The sequence below is a fragment of the Silurus aristotelis genome (genome assembly GCF_946808225.1).
Source record: "Silurus aristotelis genome assembly, chromosome: 13".
NCBI lineage: Eukaryota > Metazoa > Chordata > Actinopteri > Siluriformes > Siluridae > Silurus > Silurus aristotelis.
In genome coordinates this window covers 16,492,665-16,519,362 of record NC_139586.1, presented here as the reverse complement: position 1 = coordinate 16,519,362, position 26,698 = coordinate 16,492,665, and the positions used below count along the sequence as shown (strand labels likewise).

The following is a 26,698-nucleotide window of genomic DNA, read 5'->3' as shown; positions in this document are numbered from 1 at the left end:
GATTGGATTAGTTTTATGCAGCAATAAAAGTCGACAAATACCATTTGATCTGTGGTATTAATATTATCTGTTATTTTGCTGGACAGGTGTAGGTTACAAGGTATTTAATCATCTATATTTGTTGCTACTTTTAATGTTATTTTGTTATATAATAATAATATATAATAATATTATAAATATAAGATTGGTTTTAGAAAGACATTTATATATATTTTTATATATATATATATATATATATATATATATATATATATATATATATATATATATATATATATATAATATATATATATATATATAATCATACCATTTTTACACTACTAAACAGTCCAGGGCCAAATTGCTTTTAGTTTCAGGTCACGTTTTTTGTCGCGATATTGCTCTCGATAGCGCACGCGCTCGGGATGTTCGCTGTATAAAAAGCTGGCGCAGTTGATATTCAGTCAGAGGATGCTGAGGAGCGGCAATTTTCTAAAGAAAAGTAACAAGGTTTCCCGACTTGTTCGCGAAAACTTTTATTGCATTACGAGTTAAACAAAAGCAAAACCGAATCCAGTGACTATATGAATATGGGCGGGGAAGCTTAAAAACACCCGCCTTCTTGTTGTCATGAGCGGAAAGCAGTCACCCGGTCAGAGAGGCGAAACTTCTGAGGTCTGTCCTGAGGAATCCTCGGACACTTTATTCACGGTATTACACTCTTAATGTATTTCTTAACACATACTGATATTTTTAGTCGACGTAAGGTAAAGAGATTTGTCCAACATTTCCAGCAGAACCGAATGGAGACGGAGCCACTGTTGTCGGAAAGCAGAAAGCGGGACTCGGAAGCCGACTCACAGTCCGAGTCGAAGGGAAAGAGTCGTCTCTCTTATTCACACAGCAGGGACTCTGTCCATATCAAGGAACGTAAGTTAATTTGAAACAATCTATTACATTGGCACTAAAATTAAAGTGTACTTAGAATCTAAATATATAAAATCTCCAGAACGAATTAATTCTACACATTATTTTTCTTAGATTTACTACTGTGATGTGTTATGGCTACTAGTATGGTAGTGTATATAGAAAACACAGCAATCTGCTTTGGAGATATTCTTGTTTTAATGTGAATGAATTCGTCTAGTAAAATAACTATTATTAAATTGTTTAAATTAGTCCAATGAAATGCTCTCAAGATGGCAAGTTGGGTTGTCAGGGGCAAGCATGGCTTGTTAGTGTGTTTTTGCCTCTGTGTCTTACCGATTGACATTTCCTTACCCAACCATCCCCAACTGCAATTTGTGCTGATATAGAAACTCGATCAAACTTCTAACCAAACAGAATGTGATACATTGGTCAAATGCACAGGTACTGATATTCTACTGACGTGATATTCTTATTAATGTTATGATAAACATGAGCAGTGTGTTCACCTGCCTTTCTTAAACTCTTTTTTGTTGTTGTTCTTTTCAAATAAATCCATATAGAAATGCATTCCTCTGCACTTTGTGTTGAGTTTTTAACAGCTTTTGGGATGAGCACACACAATAAGTGTCTCGTAAGACCTTCTTGATGTCTGTCAGCATTAACGCTTCCAGTTTGTAAGGAGTAAAATGGTAAAAATGGTGACTCGTGTAGTTGAGGGTGTGTGTGTTAAAACCACAGTACATTGTTAACAGCGGTGTGTAAAGTGCTGGCAGAATGTACACATGCTTTTGCATTGGTGACAGTTTTTTAATGAATCGTTAGGGACTATGCATGTAGTGACTGTAGAGATGTGCACTTATTTTTCTTAACGCTGTTAGTGTGTGCCTTTTTGTTTAAAAAAAAATAAACAATTGGAAAAGTATGTATTTTATTTATTTATTTATTTTTGCATTAGGGAATAGATGATAGTGTGCCATTTTCTTTCTCTAACTGTATTTAATACACTCTGGCTTCATCAGTTATTCATCAGGTTTTTTTTTACGTCAGTTTCTGCCACTTAAATCCTGAGAAAATGTATTTCTTTATATTTAAATTTGTAATAAATATCAATTTATTTTCTCAAAATCAGGAGCATTTTTATGCTTAATTTTCCCAGGTGACTGTTATTTGTTAAGGAATTGCCTTCAAAGTGCACTATTTTAAATAAATGCTCCTCACAAATGCCAAACCAATACTTAGGATTTAATTTTTTTTAGATTGACATCAAAGTGAGTACAACAATCAAGTCACACTATTCATTCAATTAATTGCTTTATTACTTTTATTGCTAATAAATAATGCAATTTGATGACTGTCCCTTATTTTTTTTAAAGGCAGAGCCAGTAGAAGTTCAAAACAAACATGAAAAGCATTTAGTGTGCGTAAGAATGATTCTGGTATCAGTAGCTCTGAGACTTGTCTGCAGCATTCTGAGAATCCTCACAAGGTTCCATGACACAGAGAAAGATTTTTACTTTGACCCAGAGAGATACACACACTCTGCAGGTAATTCACTCTGGCAGCATTTTTCTGCTATATCAAAATGCGAGACTGGTGTTCTCTTCTAGTTAAATAGCTGATAAATAGTCCTTAGCTCTGTGTTACTAGTCCTTAGCTCTGTGTGTTCTGTTATGTAGCTTTATGTTGTTAAATGTAGCACTCATTTTGCTGCGTACTGCGTAAGCAATATATGGTTGAAATGACAATAAAAGCTCCTTGACTTGACTTGATGCAATATGTAGGTCTTTATAGTTGGCTTCGAACATTTTGGGACTTGAAACAACATGGTGTTAGTATAGAGATAGGCCGATATTTTTTTTATTTTAGGGGGAATGCTGACAGGGTTATTTCCTGTTTTCTCTTATTCCTCTGAAGGCTATTTAAGTAGAAAATAAATAAGAATTCATAAACAACTACTTATAGAAGGATCAGACAGCTGATGCATTAGATTGTGATGGAAGATATATAAATGAATATTGAATTCATTATTATTGTTTTCATATACAATGGCAGTAATGACTATTACTGGTGAATCTGGCTGGTCAGAAGGGGTTGCTTTTATGTACTATAACAGTGGGTCTAACATGCTCTTCCTGCAAGGTTTATATAAAAAATATTTTATCAAAGTGTTTTCATGGGAGGGTTGGGGATCAGCACCTTGTAATAGAGGAAAACAGTAATTTTAACTTTTCTACAATTGAAAAGATAAAGAAAAATGAAAATAAAATAGGAAAGTTTGGAATAGTTTTGCTGTTTTGTTTAAAAAGGAGTTGTAATTTACTGCAATTGGCTATTAGAGGAAGCTGGCAGAGCTGCATGACAATATATGTGTGTGTATGTGTATATATAATATAATATAATATACAGTGTGTGTGTGTGTGTGTGTGTGTGTGTGTGTGTGTACATATGGGGTTTATTTTAAACCATTTACTACCAATTTCCAGTGACTGGGTAGCATTGGGCACACTGCCTGATTTGTTTTGTAGGTAATCCTGGCAGTATGCCAGACATATTATAATTAATTATTATACATGCATAATTCAGTCATGTATTCCTACATACCAGATACAAAATAGTTTCTCTCTTTTTTTAAACTGCACCAGGACTAACATTGCTAAAATTGAACTAATAAATAAAATTCTAATTTAAATTAAAATCTCCAAAATGTATATAATAAGTGGTATAATATGATAAGTTAGCTTAAAATCCTCCAAACCTTACATAACACAATTTAATAAGTTAACTTTTTTGGTCCTGTTAAAACAATACTTCTGGACAAGACACAGCATGTTCAATCTATTGGGTAACACTCACTATTACACAGAAGTCTGTGCACCATGTAGTAAAACAGTCTCACAGGCATGTGATGTACTTGGATTTAGTGCACACTGAAGCAGGGAATATAAGAACGTTATAACTTTGCACACATTTTAGCCATGACAATATATCTGAACAGGAACACAGGAGAAAGGTTAAAGATATCAGTGGTCATGCCTAGGAGTAAAAAGGACACATAACACCTGACTGTTACTAGGTGGTGGTAAAAAAAAGGTGAACAGAAAATGAAAATGTTCTCAAATAGAGGTTAGCTGTAAACATTTGTTATTATTTCTGAATGACATCCATGTATGTGCAAACACACAGACAAACATACATCTTGGGTTGAAATCTTGCTCATTACTCAACAGTCAGTACACCTGATCATGAAGTTACTGGATTACATGACGATCAGACAATACACTGAAATCAAGTGATGGTGAAAGATATGATATAATTTGCCAGTACACTGTTGCAAACGTAAATTTGCATCAATTGTTTCTCTGCAAACTTTACCTAATGAACTGTTCATAAGTACAAGACAATCATTACATTCAAATTGACTTGTAGGTGCCATGGTTCATCAAAACACAAGGGAAATCATATTTGCATAGTGTGCACGTGAACGTGTGCCAATATTGCGTATACATTGTAAAAGACTGCACAGAGAACAGGGCACTGTTGCAGTTCCTTAAAGTCACATAAAACAAAAGTGAATACTTGCACAATAATGTTTTTTTCCTCAGCAACATAACTAAAGTTGCCTACATTTTAATTTCTTCATATTAGTTTTGGATTAAGAAAATTATTAAAGCATAATGGAATATATTGAGTGCTATTGTGTACCAGTTGTATTCAAAATGGAAGAAAAACAAAATGGTGCATGCCATGTAGAAATTAAATTTTCATATACCTTCATTGGATGCCTTTCAATCATATTTACATTTTTGATTAGTACATTTAATGTAACCACAAATACCAAATGTGCCTGACACATAAGTCTCAACATAGTTTCAAACACACAGTTAAATAGAATATACAGGTTTATTCAAATAGAATGAACCGATATCATGACGCATTGGTTCAGTTCTCAAGCATCGTCATGGAAAGAGTCAGTGACCATTTGAAAGAGGAATTATCTAAGTTGATTGTGACTTGTGACTTGGCTGGAGCTTTGTATTAGTTTTCCTTAATAAAATATTGCGTAATTAAATCGTTTTATTTTTTTGGATCTTTTTGGATGTTCAAAAAAATACGTATAAGTTCATAGTTCTGGCTATATGGTGTATGTATATGCATGTGGAAGTCTTGGTGCCAGTGTTATTGTTAATGACTATGAAACAAGAAATGACAAAGACTTTACCTTTTATATTTCATATAATTTTTCCTTTTTCATTTATAAAATTGTGGTGAATTCTAACTTTTCAATAATCACTTTGAATCTTTATAACCTAAATGTAATGCTGTTATTTGATTTTTAATAAGAGGCAAAAGGTTTGTGCTAGGTTACTGTTCTACAGAAACATTACCCACAGAAAAAGTAGGCTGCAATGTATAAATCTTATTAATATGTGTCTTGACTTTTAGCTGGATTTGCCCTTTAGTGACTTCTCTACTGGTAGTATTGCATGTCAGATGTAAATCTTGTTCTTGTGATAATTTGTCTGCACGGTGATTTGATCAAATAGTGTTGTTATGGTTTCTCAGTGTGAGATGAAACAAGCAATAAGAAAGTTATGCTGTCCATTCCTCAGCTGCATTTACTTACTTTGTTTTAAATGTATTGTAATAGGGTTTGGAAATTGTCTGGGACATGGGATCAATAGCGCAGTTATCTTTGTTACTTCTTTAATGTAGCTGACTCCTCAAATTGTATTCATTTTTATGTTGTATTTTTTATTTCTGTAATTTTTTTAATAATTATTCCTTTCATTGTAAAACAACATTTTTAAAAAAAGATGCCATGCTAGAGTTTTACTGGCATAAAAAACATCTTTGTGAAAATTTAATATTTTTGCATAATACCACTGCTCTGTTGAATCCTCAGATATGATTGGTCAGAAATTGGGTTTATTATTATTTTTTTTCCTCATTCCAAGGGTAATTTTAGATGTAAAGCAAATCACAATGCATATTGTATGCTATTTATAAAGTATACTGTATATTGCTTTGAGAATGTTGATGGAGAAGTATAGAGAAGGTCAGAAGGAGTTGCAGTGTGTGTTTGTGGATTTAGGGAAAGCATATGACAGGGTTCCGAGAGAGGAGTTGTGGTATTGTATGAGGAAGTCTGGTGTGGCAGAGAAGTATGTGAGGGTGGTGCAGGACATGTATGGACAGTGTGACAGCAGTGAAGTGTGCAGTAGGAATGACAGACTAGTTCAAGGTGGAGGTTGGATTGGACCACGGCTCTAAGGGGAATGAAAGTCAGTAGGAGTAAGACAGAGCACACGTGTGTGATTGAGAGGAAGGGCAGTGGAGTGGTGCAGCTGCAGAGAAGAGAGGTGATGAAGGTGGATGAATTTAAGTACCTGGGGTCAACAGTGCAAAGTAATGGAGAGCAGGTAGTTGGTTTGAAAGAGGCAGATGTAGAGGACAGAGTAGTATGGAGACAGATGGAAGAAGCCGAAAGAAGAAGAAGATACTGTAATTTATACATTATATATGTTTTTTGCAGAGATGGGAAGTAATGAAGTACAAAAAAATTTATTATTGTACTTAAGTAGATTTTTCTGGTATCAATATTTTACTTCTTTATTTATTTTTCACACAGCTTTTTACTTTCACTCATTACATTTTTTTTACGTAGTTTTCATCAACCTATTTCTTTCATTGCGTGACTATTTCATCCTACCACTGGTGTATAATTTTCTGGCTATCACGCACCACAGACATAGGCTAGTCTACAAAGCTTACAAGCAAGGCAGAAGGCATCAAGAAGTATGGCTAACGTGGATGGACCGAGACAGAGACATTCTCGGTCACCTGACCATCATCTTTTTTTCTGCTTGTGTTCTATATGGTGGATGTTCAGCCATTTAATATGATGTGAGGTCCAATTACCAGCATGACACTAAAACAGTACTTAAGTACATGTCAGAGCCCAAACTTTACTTTAACTTGAGTGAAAAAGTGCAGTCATTACTTTAACTTTTACCAGAGTCTGCTAGAACATGAGTATCTGTACTTCTACTTGAGTAAAGGATGTGTGTACTTTTGCTATCTCTGGTTGAATGTATTATACACTGCCCGTCCAAAAAAAAAAAAAAACAACAACACTTCTTCTCGTCCAGAGTTGCAGAATTTTTCACCAATATCTTGTATTGATGATGGGAGATTCGGACCACTGCGTAATGTCTTCCCCAGCATTGTCATTTTGGAATATGCCGTGCCATCAGGGAGGAAAAAAATCCATTGATGAAATAACCTGGTCATATTCAGGTAGTCCGCTGACTGCATTCTTTGGGCACATAACATTGCTAAACTGAGTCCAAACCAACTGCAACAACCCCAGATCATAGCACTGCCCCCACAGGCTTGTATGTTACGCACTAGGCATGATGGGTGCATCAGTTCATCCGCGGCTTTTCTTACCCTGATGCGCCCATCACACTGGAACAGGGTAAATCTGGACTCATCAGACCACATGACCTTCTTCCATTGCTTCAGACTGTAATTTTTATGCAAATTTTTGCCTTAGCAAATTTAAGCATTTATTCTGATTAGCTTTAATGATAAGTAGTTTTCTTAAGGCAAGTTAAGGCTGACTTCTTTTTTGGACAGGCAGTGTATAATATTAATGCATTTGTTCGTGTGTTAGTGCCCAAGGAAGGCTTGATTATCTGTGTAACTTTTTCCTCTGTTTAACATGAAATGAGTCTCTCTAGTAGTTTGTGAAAGATTCCTTTAAGGGAGGATCTTCAAAACTTAGGCTTTTTTTTGTTTGTTTGTTTACTCAAAAACGCTACTGTAATGTAAATGATATGATAAATAGATCACTTTATTCATACCTGAGAGAGTAACATTTCTCTTGCATGTTAAGCAACATTAAATGTAACTATAAACAGACAAAATGATGAATTTGGTGTTCTTTAGTAAGTGAAAGGTGTTACTGTTGGCAAATTAATATGGTTTAAGGAATAAAACGTTCAGGTTATTAAAAAATATTCCCCACACATCACATTGGTCTGTTGGTTGAATGACATTTTATGATGACTATACTGGGTTATTATATAATCATGTACTGGTTTTTCTTAAGGTGATGAAGATCTGTATATCCAGCAAGCAGTTGTATTTATTGAGGATGCCATTCAGGTAATGCATCTATCCCAAATGTGCCAAATGTTTTTATATTTATAAGTATTTACTGTGTCCTGCTTTTAATTTTTGTTTTATTTTATTAAAAGTGCATTTTCCTCCACAGTATCGGTCCATTAATCACAAGGTTGACCCTGGATCTTTGAGAATATACAGGTGGTACTACTCCAGGATATGCCAATGGTAAGTAAGCAAGAATAGAGTTTTATAGTCTTTAATTTCTTAATTAAGCTTGGATCAAGAGGTGTTACTGTTGTGTTATTGTGTCTTTTTGTTGTCAGTGCTATAGGCTTCATTTGCCCATTTGACCCAAGATATTACAATATATATAAAAGATAGTATTATCTCTAGATTTAAGTCTTCCTTCCTCTCAGCAACAAGCCTGCACAGAGAAAAACCTAGGTGAATTACTAGCTAACTAATGTAGTGACCTATCTAATGTAGAATTAAGTATTTTAAATTGTTTTGGATGTTAATGCTGCTTACAGGAATTATAGGAACTGTGTCAACACTTCAGCATCAGCACTACACTTATTGATTAATATTAGTATTATTAATAATGACAGGTGCATTATTGACATGATTGACATGATTTTCCACAAATAAATATACCATGAATTTAGTTATATGTATGGTTATTAACATACTTATTACCCCTTTTGTGATGAAGGGGTCTTGGTTTTACCATTGCTGTGATTCTGGCTCTGGCTTTTGTGGAGAAACCTTCCTCAATCACGTACACATCAGACCCTCGCTTCAGGTCTGAGCCCTGGGAGGCACCATGTGGCGTCACTGAGGCCATAGAGATGGTATGCCTCTGCATCTTCATCATGGATGTGGTGGTGAAGGTATGATATTGCATTAAATCATTCTATATAAAATGCTGAAAAGTGCAAGAGCATGTAGAATACAGTAGGTACTATGCATGCATTCATTGTCACTTTAGTTACATGAATTTCTGTTGCACAGGGGTATGTTATTGGATGGGAAGAGTTTCGTATGAACAAATGGCTGATTGGCTACGTGCTGGTTATAGCATTTTCAGTTATTGACTGCACAGTCTCTTTTGCCATGTTGTGTAGTACGGTGAGTTTTACATTTTAAATCATATAAGAATGTTTTATATTCATTTTAAAAGAGTTGAAATAGAATTTGAATTAGGAATATCTTTATTCCATATATTTTTATCCACACCATATATATTTTTATCCACACCATATATATTTTTATCCACACCATATATATTTTTATCCACACCATATATATTTTTATCCACACCATACAGCCCTATTTATGCACAAAAGGTCAGCAGAGGATATTTAGAATTATGCTGACTTTTTTTTAGCAAACTTTCCTTTTTTTTAATCCCCATATGCAGACCATACGAGTTAGGAGACTGATTCGGCCATTCTTCCTCTTACAAAATTCCTCTTTAATGAAGAAAACTCTAAAATGTATCAAAAGGACAATTCCAGAAATAGCAAGGTAAGAACCTTTTTAATTTTATTATAACCTCTTGTTGTATGGCTTATGTCTGTGAAAGGTGGATTTAATAATCTTTTACTCTCACTTTACTGTAATGTGTAGTGTATATACCTCAGAGCTTCACATCTAGGAACACTTTTAGCTGCTCTGGCCTCTCACAGTGGCTAGGAGACTTCCCTTTTCCCTTTAGTTTGTCACCTGTATATTTTTTCTGGAATTATTTGACAGTAAATAGGATAGAATGAATAAGATAAAAGGAACATCTCTGTCATTTGTTTTATCTTTCTTTCTATAGAAAGTACCTTATCCACACCTCGCCATGTAAAACTAATTCTATAGTAATAAGACGTTAATTAAACTGTTACACAATGTTTTGTACACATCAACACAGATGCACAGGCAACACTATCTTTTTGCCTTCTTCTCTCCCAGCGTGATCCTGCTTCTTGCTCTCCACCTGTGCTTATTCACTATGATTGGTATGCTGATCTTCCCCAGATCTGAGGTATCATCTGTTAATATGAACCATATTTACTCTTTATTCTGATACACGAGATGTGTGTTCTAAAGCAAGAAATGTATTGCTTAAATGATATTGTCAATATAATTGCTAGAACACTAGATGTTAGTATGACTTTTAAAGAATATCATTCACATATAAATCTGTTTTGTATTGTGTTAAAAGGACTCGTCGAAGAATGGGGAATGGGAGTCTTACTTTAAAAACCTTTCTACAGCCTTGTCCTCTCTGCTTGTGCTTCTGACGACTGCTAATAACCCAGACGGTACAGTGCTTCTTACTGTGTGTCATGATTTAAGCAAAGCTCATATGAGTCTTGTGTGGTGGCCTGGAAAAACCATCTATATTGTCAAATTGTAGACTTTTTGACTATCTATGGTTTTGCAAAAACAGTTTTTTCCGTTGTACACATCTTAATCACTAGTAAAGTTTAATAATGCAATTTGATGTTTAATCTACTGAAAGATTCTGTCGACTACGTTTCTTATGTAGATATTTACAAATTGTATGCACTGTCATCTGTATAGTGTGTTCAACAGTGGCAGGCTGTGCATTTGGTATCTGGGCCTTCAGTAGGGACTTACGTGACTTAATCCACCACTTAATGCCACCACTATCACGTCGCAATTATAGAAACCATTGATACAATACAAAAACACAATATAACAACGCGCGGCATTACAGAGAGAGAGACATTTCACATATGGAGGGTGAATACCATTTTACCAAAGCAAGAAACCCATACTACTCTAAACTTCTACACTACAACTACAACTGTGCCACCTACATCATCTGAAGCAGTTCAGAATCAATATTTGTCTAATAACATTAGAAAATTCCCTGGTCTGGAAATGGTGAACAAACCCTTTCCCGGGCTGAGACACGCTAGCTAACTAGCTAGCTAGCTAGCTAGCAAAGCTACACACGTGTTTGCCAGTCGAACTTGGCTGTAACAGTTTCCCTCTGACCAACCAATCAGAGGACGGAAAAATGCTGAATGCCGAATTTGAAATCTGATTGGTTAAAGAAACAGACTCATTGATAAGAGATTATTGTAAGAAAGGAAACTAATAGGCCAGCAGTACAGACTTTGCAGGCCCTGGGCAGATTAGATTGACATGGCAGCACATAAAGGCTGAAATCTGATTAGGCAAAAAAAATCTAATATCCACATACACATACTGGAAGCAGTGCAACCAAGCGAAATGCTACAAAATGAAGAGAATAAACTGTTGGTAATATATTAATACAATTTCCTGAAACAAATATATATTTTTTAGTATGTAAATGTAGGTCATTGCTTCAGAGAAGGCTTTGCTGGAACTGACTGCCCCCCACTGGTGTTCAAACTCTCTTCTCTGTTTTGATGATGATGTGACAGGCAAAGGAACAATACAGACACACAAAATGTATTTATTTTTCTATGACACTTAGCTATTTAACAACTTAATCAGAACCTGACAATAGCACTTTCAAAATTTTAGATGTCTTTAAGGAGGCTGACTATAATTATTATTCCTTTTTATGACTATTTTTTTCTCTACCTAAACATGAAATTCAATGAGTTTCCCCACACTCGCATTCATTCACTGCCAGGGAAAATATATTGCCATTTCCCAGTGCCCAGTGGTTTCTGTGATTTAATGTATTGCTGTAATTTACAGATAATAAAATAAACCTGGAAAATGTTTATACATTTTGCAGACAAGTACGTCTGAGGCAACTTTGTGCTGATGGCTTGATCGTAACATTTCTATTTGAATCTGATAATAATATGAAGCCCTTTATAGTTTTAGTAACCTGGGATTAAATAATAAAAAATAAATGTTTGTGAAACCTCAGACCACTGCACAAGTCCATTCAGGGAAGGACTGTTTATTTGTATTGTATTATAATACCCTGCTTGCTTCATTTAACTACATTAACTGCAATTATAAATGATAAAAAATAATATGTTCTTTAATATATAAAAATGTCTTAGTATTGGAATTCCAGTTGTATAAATGAGATAAGAGTTTAGGATGGATTGATAGAGGGAATAATCTACTTGGAGGTAACTAGTATCTGTAGTAAAAACATACATGGTAAACAGCCCATTTATGATTTTTTATTTATAATTGTTTTTATTTCTTTTTGACCACAGTGATGGTTCCTGCATACTCACTTAATCGGGGATATACCATATTTTTTATACTTTTCAGCGTATGTGGTAAGTTTCATAAAATCTGCACAATATTACTTATGTTAAGCACTTCAGATGTATTTGATAAATATGTATTTGAATATTAATTACATTCCCCCCCTTACAGGAACCTATATCCTGATGAATTTGCTCACTGCTATTATCTACAACCAGTTTCGAGGCTACTTACTGGTGAGTAACTGCGTTGTGTTGATTAAGTCTTTGGTGTCTGTTAGAGTGTTTTTGCATTTCTTAAGAATTTCTGCCAATAAGCTTGACTTATATTGCAGATGTCGATGCAGGCCTCCATTTTAAGGAGGCGCCTGGGAATCAGAGCTGCATTTGAAGTGCTGTGCTGTCCGGGTCAAAGCCATGACGACAAGTCTGAAGATCATGTGTAAGTTATAGCAGCATATTTTACCCGTTGGTTGAACTGCAAAAATTATTTTGCCGCTAGTTCCATCTATTACTACAAATTAAAGGCATAGGTTTATATAGCTGTAACACTCCATGTAATTAAAACAGATTTAAAAACATTTCATTTAGGAAAGAAAAATGGAATCCTTTTGGATATTTTCAAGGTTTCTGTAAGGACATGCTTTTGAAATATTTCATTATGAATTATTTATAAAACGTTGTTTATAAACATGTTATAAACAACTGATATTTGCTTGTTAACTTCAAAGGCTGATGAGGGAAGAAATGTTTAGCTGTAATAGCATGTAAATCAAATTAAAGTTAACTTTTTTTGTTTGTACAAAGTATGCCACATTGTCCTTTAAGAAAAAGTTAAAAAATGTTTTGTTGCATAAGAAGAATACAATTCCTCTGTAGATTACATTACTTTAAAATTCATCATTGTTGACTAGTTTCCTATAACTGCAAGTCCCTTGTTTTGTTTTTTAATTATAATTATTTACGAAAATTGTTTAGAAAGAGGGTTCGTGTGGGCACAGTGCTTCAGATAATGAGAAAAGTGCAGATGACCTCATACTACAGACAAGCTATCATTAAGGTGAGTTCAGAAATCAGGTTGAAAGAAGATTTCCAGGCTTTGTGTACAAGGTGCCCTGGGTTTAAAATTAGGGAAGCTTTAATTCTACTAATCATCTCATTCCTCAGGCTACGGAGGTATTCTCAGATGGTTTTATTGATAGTGAAGCATTTCAGAGACTGTTTGGTGAACTGGAGAAGGAACAGATCAAAGAGGTATCATTCCCTGCTATGAGGAAATAATCTTTTGACTTTATTTTTATTCGTGTCAATGTAGCTTTTTAGTTACTTATTATACTGTTACATTTAGTAAATGATTTAATTATTTTAGTAAATGATGATATTCGCTCTTTGTTCACTAGCATCCACCAAAACCAGTGTACAGCTACTTGTTCTTACAGTACATTCAAAATGTGTGTAGTAACTACTATTTCACTGTGCTGGGAAACGTCATAGCCCTCGCCAACGTCATCTGTATTTGTGTAAGTAGACATTTTTGTTGATTTTATTTCATTTTTATAGCGAATATTATTTTATTTCTTAAATACTTAAAACATACATGATCATTTTAAGTTTTACAAGAAGTATGCTTGATGCTTAATGTTGCCATCTTGTGGTTATAATAAGAAACAACATGCTTTGGAAAGCATGTTTTGTTGGTGGAGGATTTATAATTATAATATACAATTATAATTATAATGTAACGTTGCTTGTCATGTCTTTTTTAAAGGACTGAAGTGTACTATTTTAATGTGTAGAGCCACAAATCAAAGAAAAAAGTATATATTTATTTATGTTTATATATACTTATTTATAAATTAATATCGGTTCATATAGTCATAAAACACTTAAGTTTATATTATTTATATTAATTTTACGAAGCGAGAAAGGTTGATTTTGTATTGTACAACTTTTATTTATTTGTTTATCGCAAATAAAAAAATATTTTTTAAGAAAACTAAATTGTGTTTTGCAGACCATCTTGGTGCTGGATGCAGAGAAGACTGTATTCGAAAAGAATGATTTCTACATGGAGGTAACCTTTTTCTGAATGATTACATTAAGGGTATTTTCACACATGGCCTATTGTAATGATATGAAAAACAGATCAGTCCATCAGTCAATTTACACAGTTTGAAAAACTAAAAAAGTTTTGTTTTGTGGCAATGAGGAGGCTGTTTGTCTTTGCTATAGTTTAGTTTTTGCAATATTTCTGATTAAACAATAAATATTCATATACTTACTTACTAAGAATACTACTTCTCTATATGTCGTGAATACTCTGGCGTCTTTTTTATTTATTTTTTGTTTAATCCCCAGCTTATGACCTGATAGGTCAGGAGTTAAATAAAATACATAACATTTTTAATCAGTTGAAGCAGTTCTGTGACAGAACAAGGCACATGTGAAGCACCTTAAACAGTTCCATATGGCTGAGTGAAGGAAAAGCACTTCATGACTACTTGCAGGGCTTGTTTTGTGTAAAGATTTATGACCTGTATAGGGTATTATGCATCCTGTGCATCAAATAGACTGATATAAAACTTTATAAACTGCAATTTTTGTATGTGCAGCTTGAAAACTTGAATCTTCATGTTGACCTTAAGTTTTTTCGGCACTTTCTCTTGTGTATAATTAATTGGGGTTTTTTTTGTTTGGTTTTTTTTGTACAGGTGATGAATTGGGTTTTTATCATCTACTACTTCATGGAGATGATACTGAAGCTGATTTCCCTTAGTTGGAGAGGTTACGTCTCTTACAGAAATAATATCTTTGATGGGTTTTTTACCATCATTCTGCTGGTATATAAATACATTTATAAATACTTAAAAAATTATTATTATAGTTTGTAAAAGGTCTGATCAGCATTTGTACTGATATAGACAGATTTTGTGTTTTATGATTTACCCTGTTAAATGAAATCTAAAAATATGTGTGGTTTCTTCTTTAAATAGATCCTCCAGATTACTATTTTTGTCATGTTCAAGATTACTGATCCAAAATCGTAAGTGTGAATTGACTGACTCACAGTTTTAAAAAAGTGCTACAATAATGATAATAATGATAAGCTCATTCTCTCTCTCTCCCTGTTTTTAATTTAAAGTGTGTTCACTGTGCTAATGGTGGCTGTGTTGTTGCTGTTGTTTCCAGAATACATCCTTACTGTGGGGGCATATCTTTATGGGAAATGGTGCGACTGGTCAACATGCTGATTGTCTTCCGATTTCTCAGGATCATTCCAGAAATCAAGGTCAGCAGCACATGCTTTAGGAGCAACTTTATAATCATGTACTTCTTTTCAGTCCACCTCATGCATATGCACATGCGACAGTCACATCGTAAGCCTGGATCAAGTATCGTTATGCTTAAATATTTACTTGTTGATTTTTGCTGTTTACAGATGATTAAAGAGCCATATGTTGTACATGACATCCATTCGTTTCCATTATTGTTGTGGAACATCACAGAACAAGTTAGTTCCTGTTAACTTATGTCATAGCAGCTGCAAACAGTGGTTTTATCACCAGCCTCTCTGTCTCCCTCTTTCTCTGACAATACATCTTGTCACTTTATCTCCTCTTTCCTGAAGACTGTACCGGGGTGGAAAACTTACTGCTGATACAAAGTGGTCACACTGGAGACTCCTTCCATAAATGCTACATAAACTTATAACAGAAAACATGACCATATTATAATTTTTTCTTTTTTTTAATGACTTTTTAATGTCTATTACTATTCTTGGATTATGTGAGGCATCTAAAAAAGCATGTCCTTGTGATTTATCTGTTGCTATTACTTTAACTATTTTATAGAAACAATAACATATTAGAAAGACTACATTAATAAGTGCATTGAATTCAGTTACAGCTGGCAGTACTGGCAGATCTGCTTTTCAATTCTAATTACACTCTTTCTGTAAACCTGCATCAAAAGTTGTTTTTTAATGTTTTTGTTTTAATATTATTAATATTGTGAGTTAGCTTTTTCTCAGTGGCCATAGTCCTGGATTGTGCCTGTTTGATGGAGTTCTGTCTTTTAGTTAGTTTGTAATTACCTCAAATGTCCAGCTTTATTTGATGGCAATTTGCTCTCCATTTTGAAAATGCAACCCCAACCATCCCCTAAGTGATGTTAACGGTGCAGGTTCTTGAGTCCATGGCATGTATATAATGAATTTTCCCCCTCTTTTTGTAGCTGATGGCTCTGGTGGCTAGCACTCTTGTGGACCTTGTGAAAAACTTGCGGGCCTTTGCCGGCATTCTGGTGGTGAGTTCAAACAGTGCTTTAAGGATTTTTCAGTTTTCAAAGCATGATCAGTGATGATTTAAGGGTACAGGCTTTGCGTTTTCTGCTCTCTCATATAGGTGGTATACTATGTTTATGCTGTCATTGGTATGTGGCTTTTCCGAGGAGCTATTACACCTCCAGGCTCAAGGTACTGTATTTACATAAAATTTATATATATATATATATATATATATATATATATATATATATATATATATATATATATATATATATATACACACACACACACACACACACACACACACACACACACACACACACACACACACACACAGTATTTCACCAATGTGAGTGCATTCCTTACATTTCAGCCATGATTTTAGTACATCTTCTAAAGGGACAATACTATAAAAACTATACTTTTAGTGAAGTTAGTGTGCAGCTTGTATAGCAGTACAGATTTACTCTCCTCTAAAAAACTCAACATACAGCTGTTATTGTCAAAATAGCTGGCAACAAAAATGAGTACACCCTAAGTGAACATGTCAAAACTGTCTAAATATCTTGTGCGTGAGCACGATTGTTATCTATCACTACCTTAATCGTCCTGGGCATGGAATTCACCAGAGCTACACAGGTTGTTGCTGGGATCCTCTTTCACTCCTCTATAATGACATCACGGAGCTGCTGGATGTTAGACACATGGCGCTTCGCCACCTTCCAGCTTGAGGATGACCTACAGGTGCTCAAAAGGGTTCAGGTCTGAAAACATATTTGGCCACTCCATTATCTTCAGCTTCCTCAGCAAGGCAGTTGTCATTCAGGCAGGATGTTTGAGTCATGTCATGTTGGAAAACTGCCGTTCGGCCCTGCTGACAAGAAGACCTACCTCTTCTGCAACCTCCAAAGCAATGCTAGCAGCACTCGACTTTTTTGATCGCTCCTTGCAAAGCCTGTTCTGAGTGAAACCCATCTTACAAAACCTCTTTATGACCCTGGCCACTGTTCTGTAACTCAATTTCAGCGTGTAACTGATCTTCTTATAGCCTGGGCCATCTTTGTGGAAAGCCACAATTCTAAGTTTTAAATCCTCAGAGAGTTCTTTGTCTTTAGGTGCCATGTTGAACATCCAGTGGTCAGTAAGAGAGAATTGTACTCAAAGCACCAAATCTTAACCCCTCGAATACAAGACACACAAATTTGTATGGTCCTGTCAAGCAGACACAAACATGATGAATAGGACATGTGGCTTTGTATGGTTATATGATGTACAGCTGTTATCACTTAGGGTGTACTCACATTTGTTGCCAGCTATTTAGACAATAATGGCTGTATGTTGAGTTATTTTCAGAGGACCGTAAATCTATACTGCTTTAAAAACTGCACACTGACTACTCTATAATATATCCAAGTTTAGTATTGTCCCTTGAGAAGATATATTGAAAAAGTTGAAATGTGAGTATTTTACACAAGAGTTAATTAAAGGGTTGATCACTGCTCGAACTATTACTTTCACTTCCTGCAGTTTGCAATTAGTGCTTTAATGTAGTAAAAACACATTGTAACTGAGTTTTGTATGTTCTCACTTGCAAAATAGCAGGGTGTTCAAATACTTATTTTCCTCACTGTATGTGTGTGTGTGTGTATATATATATATATATATATATATATATATATATATATATATATATATATATATATATATATATATATATATATATATATATATACAGTGAGGAAAATAAGTATTTGAACACCCTGCTATTTTGCAAGTTCTCCCACTTGGAAATCATGGAGGGGTCTGAAATTGTCATCGTAGGTGCATGACCACTGTGAGACATAATCTAAAAAAAAAATCTAGAAATCACAATGTATGATTTTTAAACTATTTATTTGTATGATACAGCTGCAAATAAGTATTTGAACACCTGTCTATCAGCTACAATTCTGACCCTCAAAGACCTGTTAGTCTGCCTTTAAAATGTGCACCTCCACTACATTTATTATCCTAAATTAGATGCACCTGTTTGAGGTCGTTAGCTGCATAAAGACACCTGTCCACCCCATACAATCAGTAAGAATCCAACTACTAACATGGCCAAGACCAAAGAGCTGTCCAAAGACACTAGAGACAAAATTGTACACCTCCACAAGGCTGGAAAAGGCTACGGGGAAATTGCCAAGCAGCTTGGTGAAAAAAAGTCCACTGTTGGAGCAATCATTAGAAAATGGAAGAAGCTAAACATGACTGTCAATCTCCCTCGGACTGGGGCTCCATGAAAGATCTCACCTCGTGGGGTCTCAATGATCATAAGGAAGGTGAGAAATCAGCCCAGAACTACACGGAAGGGGCAGGTCAATGACCTGAAAAGAGCTGGGACCACCGTTTTCAAGGTTACTGTTGGTAATACACTAAGACGTCATGGTTTGAAATCATGCATGGCACGGAAGGTTCCCCTGCTTAAACCAGCACATGTCCAGGCACGTCTTAAGTTTGCCAATGACCATTTGGATGATCCAGAGGAGTCATGGGAGAAAGTCATGTGGTCAGATGAGACCAAAATAGAACTTTTGGGTCATAATTCCACTAAACGTGTTTGGAGGAAGAAGAATGATGAGTACCATCCCAAGAACACCATCCCTACTGTGAAGCATGGGGGTGGTAGCATCATGTTTTGGGGGTGTTTTTCTGCACATGGGACAGGGCGACTGCACTGTATTAAGGAGAGGATGACCGGGGCCATGTATTGCAAGATTTTGGGGAACAACCTTCTTCCCTCAGTAAGAGCATTGAAGATGGGTCGAGGCTGGGTCTTCCAACATGACAATGCCCCGAAGCACACAGCCAGGATAACCAAGAAGTGGCTCTGTAAGAAGCATATCAAGGTTCTGGCGTGGCCTAGCCAGTCTCCAGACCTAAACCCAATAGAGAATCTTTGGAGGGAGCTCAAACTCCGTGTTTCTCAGCAACAGGCCAGAACCCTGACTGATCTAGAGAAGATCTGTGTGGAGGAGTGGGCCAAAATCCCTCCTGCAGTGTGTGCAAACCTGGTAAAAAACTACAGGAAACGTTTGACCTCTGTAATTGCAAACAAAGGCTACTGTACCAAATATTAACGTTGACTTTCTCAGGTGTTCAAATACAGTGGTCCCCCGGTTATCGAACTTAATTCGTCCCTTAAAACCGTTCGAAATCCGATATGTTGGAAAACCGGACTTAATTATCCCATAAGAAATAATTGAAAACCAATTAATCCGTTGCCGAACTCCACCAATACCCAATAATTAAATTTTTTTTCCTGTTTTTAGCCGTATTAATAGTCAGGAATCCCCCTGCCACACCCCCTACGGTGGCTGTCATGGTGCTTCAGGGAATGCCCTGTTCCTTTGCTCATGGGTGCCCTGCCCACATTGAGCTCATCGCAATCGGGCTTCCTCCGTAAAACACCGTGAATATTATTTATGGACTGCCTTTTGCCGGATTATCCCGATCTCTGCGGGTATTTTGTGTTGGCTCGGTAAAAGTATAAATGAACAACTTTACAAGAGTAAGAAACAAAATGATTACTGTACTTACCGCTAAATATCACTAATATTGTTCACAAACAGAAGCTGTGATAGATGCTTACTCAGCGATGGTTGAAGCGGAAGCAGTTTCTTCCCCTCACGCTGGGTTGGGCAGCGTGGTTGGCGTTCGATAACTGGAACTTTGTTTCGTTCACCGGACCGAAATTTCGTTCGGAAAACCGTTCGCTAACCGGAATGTTCGATAGCCGAGCCGTTCGATAACCAGGGGACCACTGTACTTATTTGCAGCTGTATCATACAAATAATTTTTTTAAATAATCATACATTGTGATTTCTGGATTTTTTATTTTAGATTATGTCTCTCACAGTGGACATGCATCTACGATGACAATTTTAGACCCCTCCATGATTTTTAAGTGGGAGAACTTGCAAAATAGCAGGTTGTTCAAATACTTATTTTCCTCAATGTATGTATGTATGTATATGTGTGTGTGTGTGTGTGTGTGTGTGTATATATATATACAGTACAGACCGAAAGTTTGGACACACCTTCTCATTCAAAGAGTTTTCTTTATTTTCATGACTATGAAAATTGTAGATTCACACTGAAGGCATCAAAACTATGAAATAACACATGTGGAATTATAAACATAACAAAAAAGTGTGAAACAACTGAAAAATGTCATATTCTAGGTTCTTCAAAGTAGCCACCTTTTGCTTTGATTACTGCTTTGCACACTCTTGGGATTCTCTTGATGAGCTTCAAGAGGTAGTCACCTGAAATGGTCTTCCAACAGTCTTGAAGGAGTTCCCCGAGAGATGCTTGGCACTTGTTGGCCCTTTTGCCTTCACTCTGCGGTCCAGCTCACCCCTAAACTATCTCGATTGGGTTCAGGTCCGGTGACTGTGGAGGCCAGGTCATCTGGCGCGGCACCCCATCACTCTCCTTCTTGGTCAAATAGCCCTTGATGCCTTCAGTGTGACTCTACAATTTTCATAGTCATGAAAATAAAGAAAACTCTTTGAATGAGAAGGTGTGTCCAAACTTTTGGTCTGTACTATATATATATATATATTTAAAATATTTATTATTATTTATAAATATATATAATTCCTTGTAGTTCGGCCAATTCAAGTGAAAATGGTACATCCAACTTTACGATGGAGTGTGGTTCCTATGAACAGCTGGAATATTGGCCAAATAACTTTGACGACTTTGCAGTAAGTGTATACATCAGCACTATTAAGTGTATAACAGGTTGTATTTTGTTCATAATACTCAGTGTTGACTTATGGTTCTTTTAGTCTTCTCTGGTTCTGCTTTATGATGTGATGGTCGTGAATAACTGGCAGGTCTTTATGGATGCTTACACAAGATACACCTCTGAGTAAGCCAACAGCTCACAAAGTCATAACAATTTGTTTGTTTCCACCATGTTTTACTCTCTCTCTCTCTCTCTCTCTCTCTCTCTCTCTCACTCACTCACTCACTCACTCACTCACTCACTCACTCACTCACTCACTCACTCACTCACTCATTCTCTCTCTCTCTCTCTCTCTCATTTACTCACTCACTCACTCATTCTCTCTCTCTCTCTCTCTCTCTCTCTCTCTCTCTCTCTCTCTCTCTCACTCACTCACTCACTCATTCTCTCTCTCTCTCTCTCTCTCACTCACTCACTCACTCACTCATTCTCTCTCTCTCTCTCACACTCACTCACTCACTTACTCACTCACTCACTCACTCACTCACTCATTCTCTCTCTCTCTCTCTCTCTCTCTCTCTCTCTCTCTCTCTCTCTCTCTCTCTCTCTCTCTCTATAGTGTATATATATATATATATATACAGTATATATGTGTGTGTATGTGTGTGTAAATGAATGACTATAATCCTGCTTGTTTTTAGGTGGTCGAAGGTGTATTTTGTATCCTGGTGGTTAACCTCGTCTGTCATGTGGGTCAATCTATTTGTGGCACTCATTTTGGAGGTATGAGAGTTTTGATGGTAACTAATTTTATTTTATGCCTGTGGTACGGTGGCTGAGAAGTGCAAAACACATTTAACAAAACGGAAACGGAAAACAAATTAACAAATTAGAAAACACTAACTAATCCGGAAACAAAATAACAAATGCGTTAACAAATTAACAAATCCAAAAACATAAAAACAAATCCGAAAACACAACGACAATTCAGACAAACCGGATGTTTTCGGATTTGGTAATGTGTTTTTGGATTTGTTATTTTGTTTTTGGATTAGTTCATTTGTTTTTGCATTTGTTATTTTGTTTTCCGATTTGTTAATGTGTTTTGCACTTCTCGCTACCGTACTGTGGGTACTTATACCCAAACTTAAAGTCGGTTATGGCTCTCAGTGTATTTACCCTAACTGTCAACTTATATTGATGTGCTGTCTGTAGTAGAAACAACATGAAAATGTATTTGAAGGATTCTTTTTTTTTTTTGCTGTTGTTGCTAAACATAGTTTCTTTGTTTTCTTTTCTTGTGTGTATTTAAGGGGTAGATAGTGATTTTTAAGTCACAACACAATATCTGTAGAGGTTTTGTCTCTGGCCTCAATGGCAGCCCCAGTCTCTAAACAGGAGAAAATCAATCAAGAAATTGTTAGCTGAAACCTGTTTCCACTTGCATCTGGTTAAAATGTCTTTACACATATAACATGTAAAGCTATTGTACATAAACAACGGAAATGCTTAATTATAGTACAGAACATGATCATAACATGATGATGCAACATGGTACATAATGTCATTCATGCTTACTCTTCCAGAACTTTACATACAAATGGGACAAAAGTCATGCGTTGAGTGTATCGGATGTGGAGAGGACAAGCTATGAGACTACAGTGCACGGGATGTTCAGGTAAGCTCTTAGTTGTTTCATCTATCGTCCACTAACTATACATTTGTCTCTGTTTCAGCTTCTTGGACTCGAATACGGTTGTCCAGAAACTGACATGTTCTTTTGTTGAAATGTTGCCATACATTTATAATTCTATATAATATTATAATGCAGGCTATTTGCTCTGCAGTTAATGCAAAAAAGGCTTTGCTTGAGACTAATATGGATGCAAGGTTTTGCTTTAGTTCTTGAATCATTTGCGTAATATTAATTTATTTTCTATAGAAAATAAACACTTTGAGATCACCACTCAAACAAGGTTTGAGGTTCAGCGTGAATCTAAAAATGCATTTATAATAAATAAATAAATATTTGTATATTTTAATAGTATGCTGTTTGGACCAAACAGTTCTAAAAATGATCCACAACCAAAAACGACAAGAAACTACAAATTAGAGCTGTTTTGTGAAAATTACACAAATATCCATTAACAACCAAAGCTCAAAGCAAGAATTTTAAGACTAATGTCAGTTCTAAATATGAATGATTCAAAACTGCACATTACTTCCAAGTAGGGATACAATGACAAAAACAGAAAAAAAATTGGCAATCTAAATTGTAACTGTTCATGTTGATCTTGGTCACATCACTTCATGCCACAAGTTGTATTAGATAACTATATACACTAGTTAAATAGCTAAACTAAAAACTAAACAGTGCGTTTTGTCCTCATTTACAATATATGCATATGTATGTTGTGTATCAATGCTTTCGCATCACATTTGAAGGTGCAAGCAAAATGAATTGAGCATTCAAGCGTTTTAGTGAGACAGCTAGTGAATATTGGCTGTTTCTTTGAGAATGACTAATCAGAACTGAACAGATCAGTTTTGGAGATGTAGGTAAAACCCCTCTTCCAACAGGTAAGTTCTTGCTCCACTTAACTGTTGGTCACACTGCTTGTCTGTACCCTCAACATAAACATGTCATAACTCAAATGCTAGGACAAAGTGTTTGACTAATGTGAGTAATATTGTAAGTTAAGTTAGTGACCTGTTATTGAATGGAGAATACAACCAAATAATTAATTAAAAAATATTGGTCCTTGAATATTATACTCGAGCAATATATTCTAAGTAGTTTGGATTTCAGTATGCAATGTCAAAGCCTCAGGGTTTCTAATTAAATTAGTTTATACATTCTTTACTAAGAAGCTGTTCATCCCACCAATGATGTTCTTTTGTAAATAAATACCACTAACATCTGTTTGCACTTTAGCAACCCATCACATATATTTCTTTAAGATGCACTGCTTTAAACCTACGGTAATATAATTTTATATCCTTCCACCTCCCACTTGCTCCTCAGAGATCACATCCAAGAACCAAGTCTGGAGGACGTAGAGAACCAACTCCAGTGTCTTCCACATCTCCATCTTCCTCGCTGGTCTTTGCAATCGCACAGCACTTGACTACAGCAGCACACAGACCTATGATCTACCATATGTTTACATTTACAATAATCCTAAATGGATTATGGAGTGTGGGCACAGACTGCCTTAGTCTTAAAGTAAAAGTAAAGAAAACAGTGCTATGTGCTGCTACGTTTTCTGCAAACACATGCTAGTGACATAGCACTGTTTTCAAACAGTGCCCTTTTAATTATTTTTTTAATTACATTTTATTTAATTGGTTTAGTTTTAGAGTGTTTTAGACTTTTTGTTCTAAATGAATGCTTAACCAGATAATGAATTTCAAGGCAGAGAGATAATGTACATGATTACACATTAGCTTAGGCTAATCTGAATTTCTAAAAACAGGAAACAAATGTCTAGTGTTTGTATTCACCCATGTGCATTTTGAGATGAGTGAAAACATATGCAAGACACTGTATATTGTTTGAAGAGTCATTTGTAAATGGCACCACAATCTATGCTTTACTACTTCTCAAACACTCAACCAATCCACCAGAAGCACCGTTGAGCTCAAATACAGACAGCAGACGCTGGTGACATGGAAATGTGTGTTGAAATGACCCTGAAACACTGCCATGCAACCAGATTGGGTTTTACTGTTGAGATGGTGCTGCTAAAATGCACAAACTTATAGAGGTGCTTTTAACCTTGATTCTGTTTCTTAATACACAAGTAATGTTCTAAAATAGTGCTATTCTGGTAATGTGTGTGTGTGTGTGTGTGTGTGTGTGGCATTTGTTTTTCTTATGTATATAGTTCTGAACGGTTTTGCATTGGTCTAAAGTAGAAGTTTTAAGAAGAAAATATTTTACTTTTAAAAGTGAGCAAAGGTAGAAATATGCAAATATTTTACTTTGAGGACAGTGGCATGTAGCAGACCGGCAACTGGATCAAAATGTGGCTTTCACTGCATGAAGGGAAATCTTATTTAGCAGGGTTTTGATATCTTGATCTAGGCACATGCACCTTGTCCAAACATTTACAGATAACTTTGAAAAGTTTTGGAGACTGAAAATTTGAGACCTTGTTTCCACTACAGAATTCTTTTTGAATTTTTGAAAATCGCAGCACACCTCAGCACAAATGTACAAATGTACATTTAAATTTAGAGGACTCGTTTGTATTGGGGAAACTATTTTAGTTCATATTAATCATTATGCAATATTTGTACTGTGATTTTTGTATTTAGAATGTTAGTTGTTTTTCCACAAATCACTTTCTTTGTCACCTTGAAGTGATTCTTGAGGCATTTTGACTTGGTTTATGTGTTAAAGTTTGTGTTTAATGGTTTATAGTGTTTTGCAGTGCTCCATGCTCATGTGAACTTTTTCAAATCGCTTTTATGCTTTTGTATGGATTAAGATTTTTTTAAACAGAAGGGTAAAAACATATGTTTTTAAAATAGCAGTAAACCTGTGGATGGGGCCAGACTGTGTTTGTAAAACTGGATTCTTCTTTATTTTTTGTCTAAGCAAGTCTACCGTAGTCAAGAAATAAAAGGGAATAAAAACATTTCCACATGATTTCAGTGAAATATATGTAGACTTTTCAAAGTATGTATACTCACTTTTGGACAAATAATTTTTTTGGATTTAGTATGTAAATAGAACCATCAGCATTTTGTGATGGTTTGTAGGGTTGTTGGTTGAATTGATTCATTTCTCAAACACCATAGCAAATGTTTTGTGCTCTTTAGCCAAATTTTTATCTACCACATTTGTTTGAGTGATATCATGTTTAAGTATTAACCATAAACCAGAATTTAAAATGGATTTAATAATGGAAATTTAAGAGCAATTATAAAGGAGATCAATGTCGATGCATTTTGTACAATTTCTTTACAAATTAAGCTGTTTTTCCTTATGGTGTAGTTTTGAATTCCTGTTTATTACATGCCCTTTCCAGCATGCAACAAGTAATCCAGCAATTTCACACTCGCTACAAATGTGGTAGATAATATAAAAATGCTGAATAAATTTCTTTTCCAAAAGATATAGATGACAATATAGTAGGACTTCCAAAACCTATAGGATAGACCACATAAACATTTGTTTTAGTACACTGTAACTATTAGGTCATTAATAAATTAATACTCAAAAAGGGAAATAATTACTGCAATGGAGCCATTTATTTTACTCAGTATGTAATTAAGATTTTATTACAACTTTTATTGTCGTTATAGATATTAATATATTAAGCTATTACCAAAATTTGCAAGATTTGTACAATATTAACGCAGTATGCGTTTCTGATATCATAGAATGAGCATTTCAGTGTTCTGAGATATATTTGAATAAAATAGGATATTGTCAAAAAGAAGAAA

The 26,698-nt window shown here is 35.3% G+C and overlaps 1 protein-coding gene across 2 annotated transcripts; it reads left to right on the top strand.

Annotated features, from left to right (window-relative positions):
• Nucleotides 1-368: 368 nt before the first annotated feature.
• Nucleotides 369-26,698, top strand: tpcn2 (two pore segment channel 2). 2 transcript variants are annotated; one of them, XM_083559619.1, is made up of 26 exons: nt 369-690; nt 774-909; nt 8,024-8,079; nt 8,189-8,265; nt 8,753-8,930; nt 9,052-9,168; nt 9,461-9,567; nt 10,000-10,072; nt 10,253-10,352; nt 12,231-12,296; nt 12,397-12,461; nt 12,560-12,666; nt 13,203-13,284; nt 13,392-13,478; nt 13,625-13,744; nt 14,239-14,298; nt 14,936-15,064; nt 15,218-15,267; nt 15,414-15,513; nt 16,458-16,529; nt 16,628-16,698; nt 21,161-21,260; nt 21,345-21,427; nt 21,946-22,027; nt 22,831-22,922; nt 24,270-26,698. In XM_083559619.1, exons 1-26 carry the CDS (start codon nt 610-612, stop codon nt 24,370-24,372), a joined length of 2,394 nt encoding a protein of 797 aa, XP_083415745.1. In that variant the 5' UTR covers nt 369-609; the 3' UTR covers nt 24,373-26,698. The 2 variants fall into 2 exon arrangements, with proteins under 2 accessions (XP_083415745.1, XP_083415746.1); XM_083559620.1 differs by having other exon boundaries at nt 431-690; nt 777-909.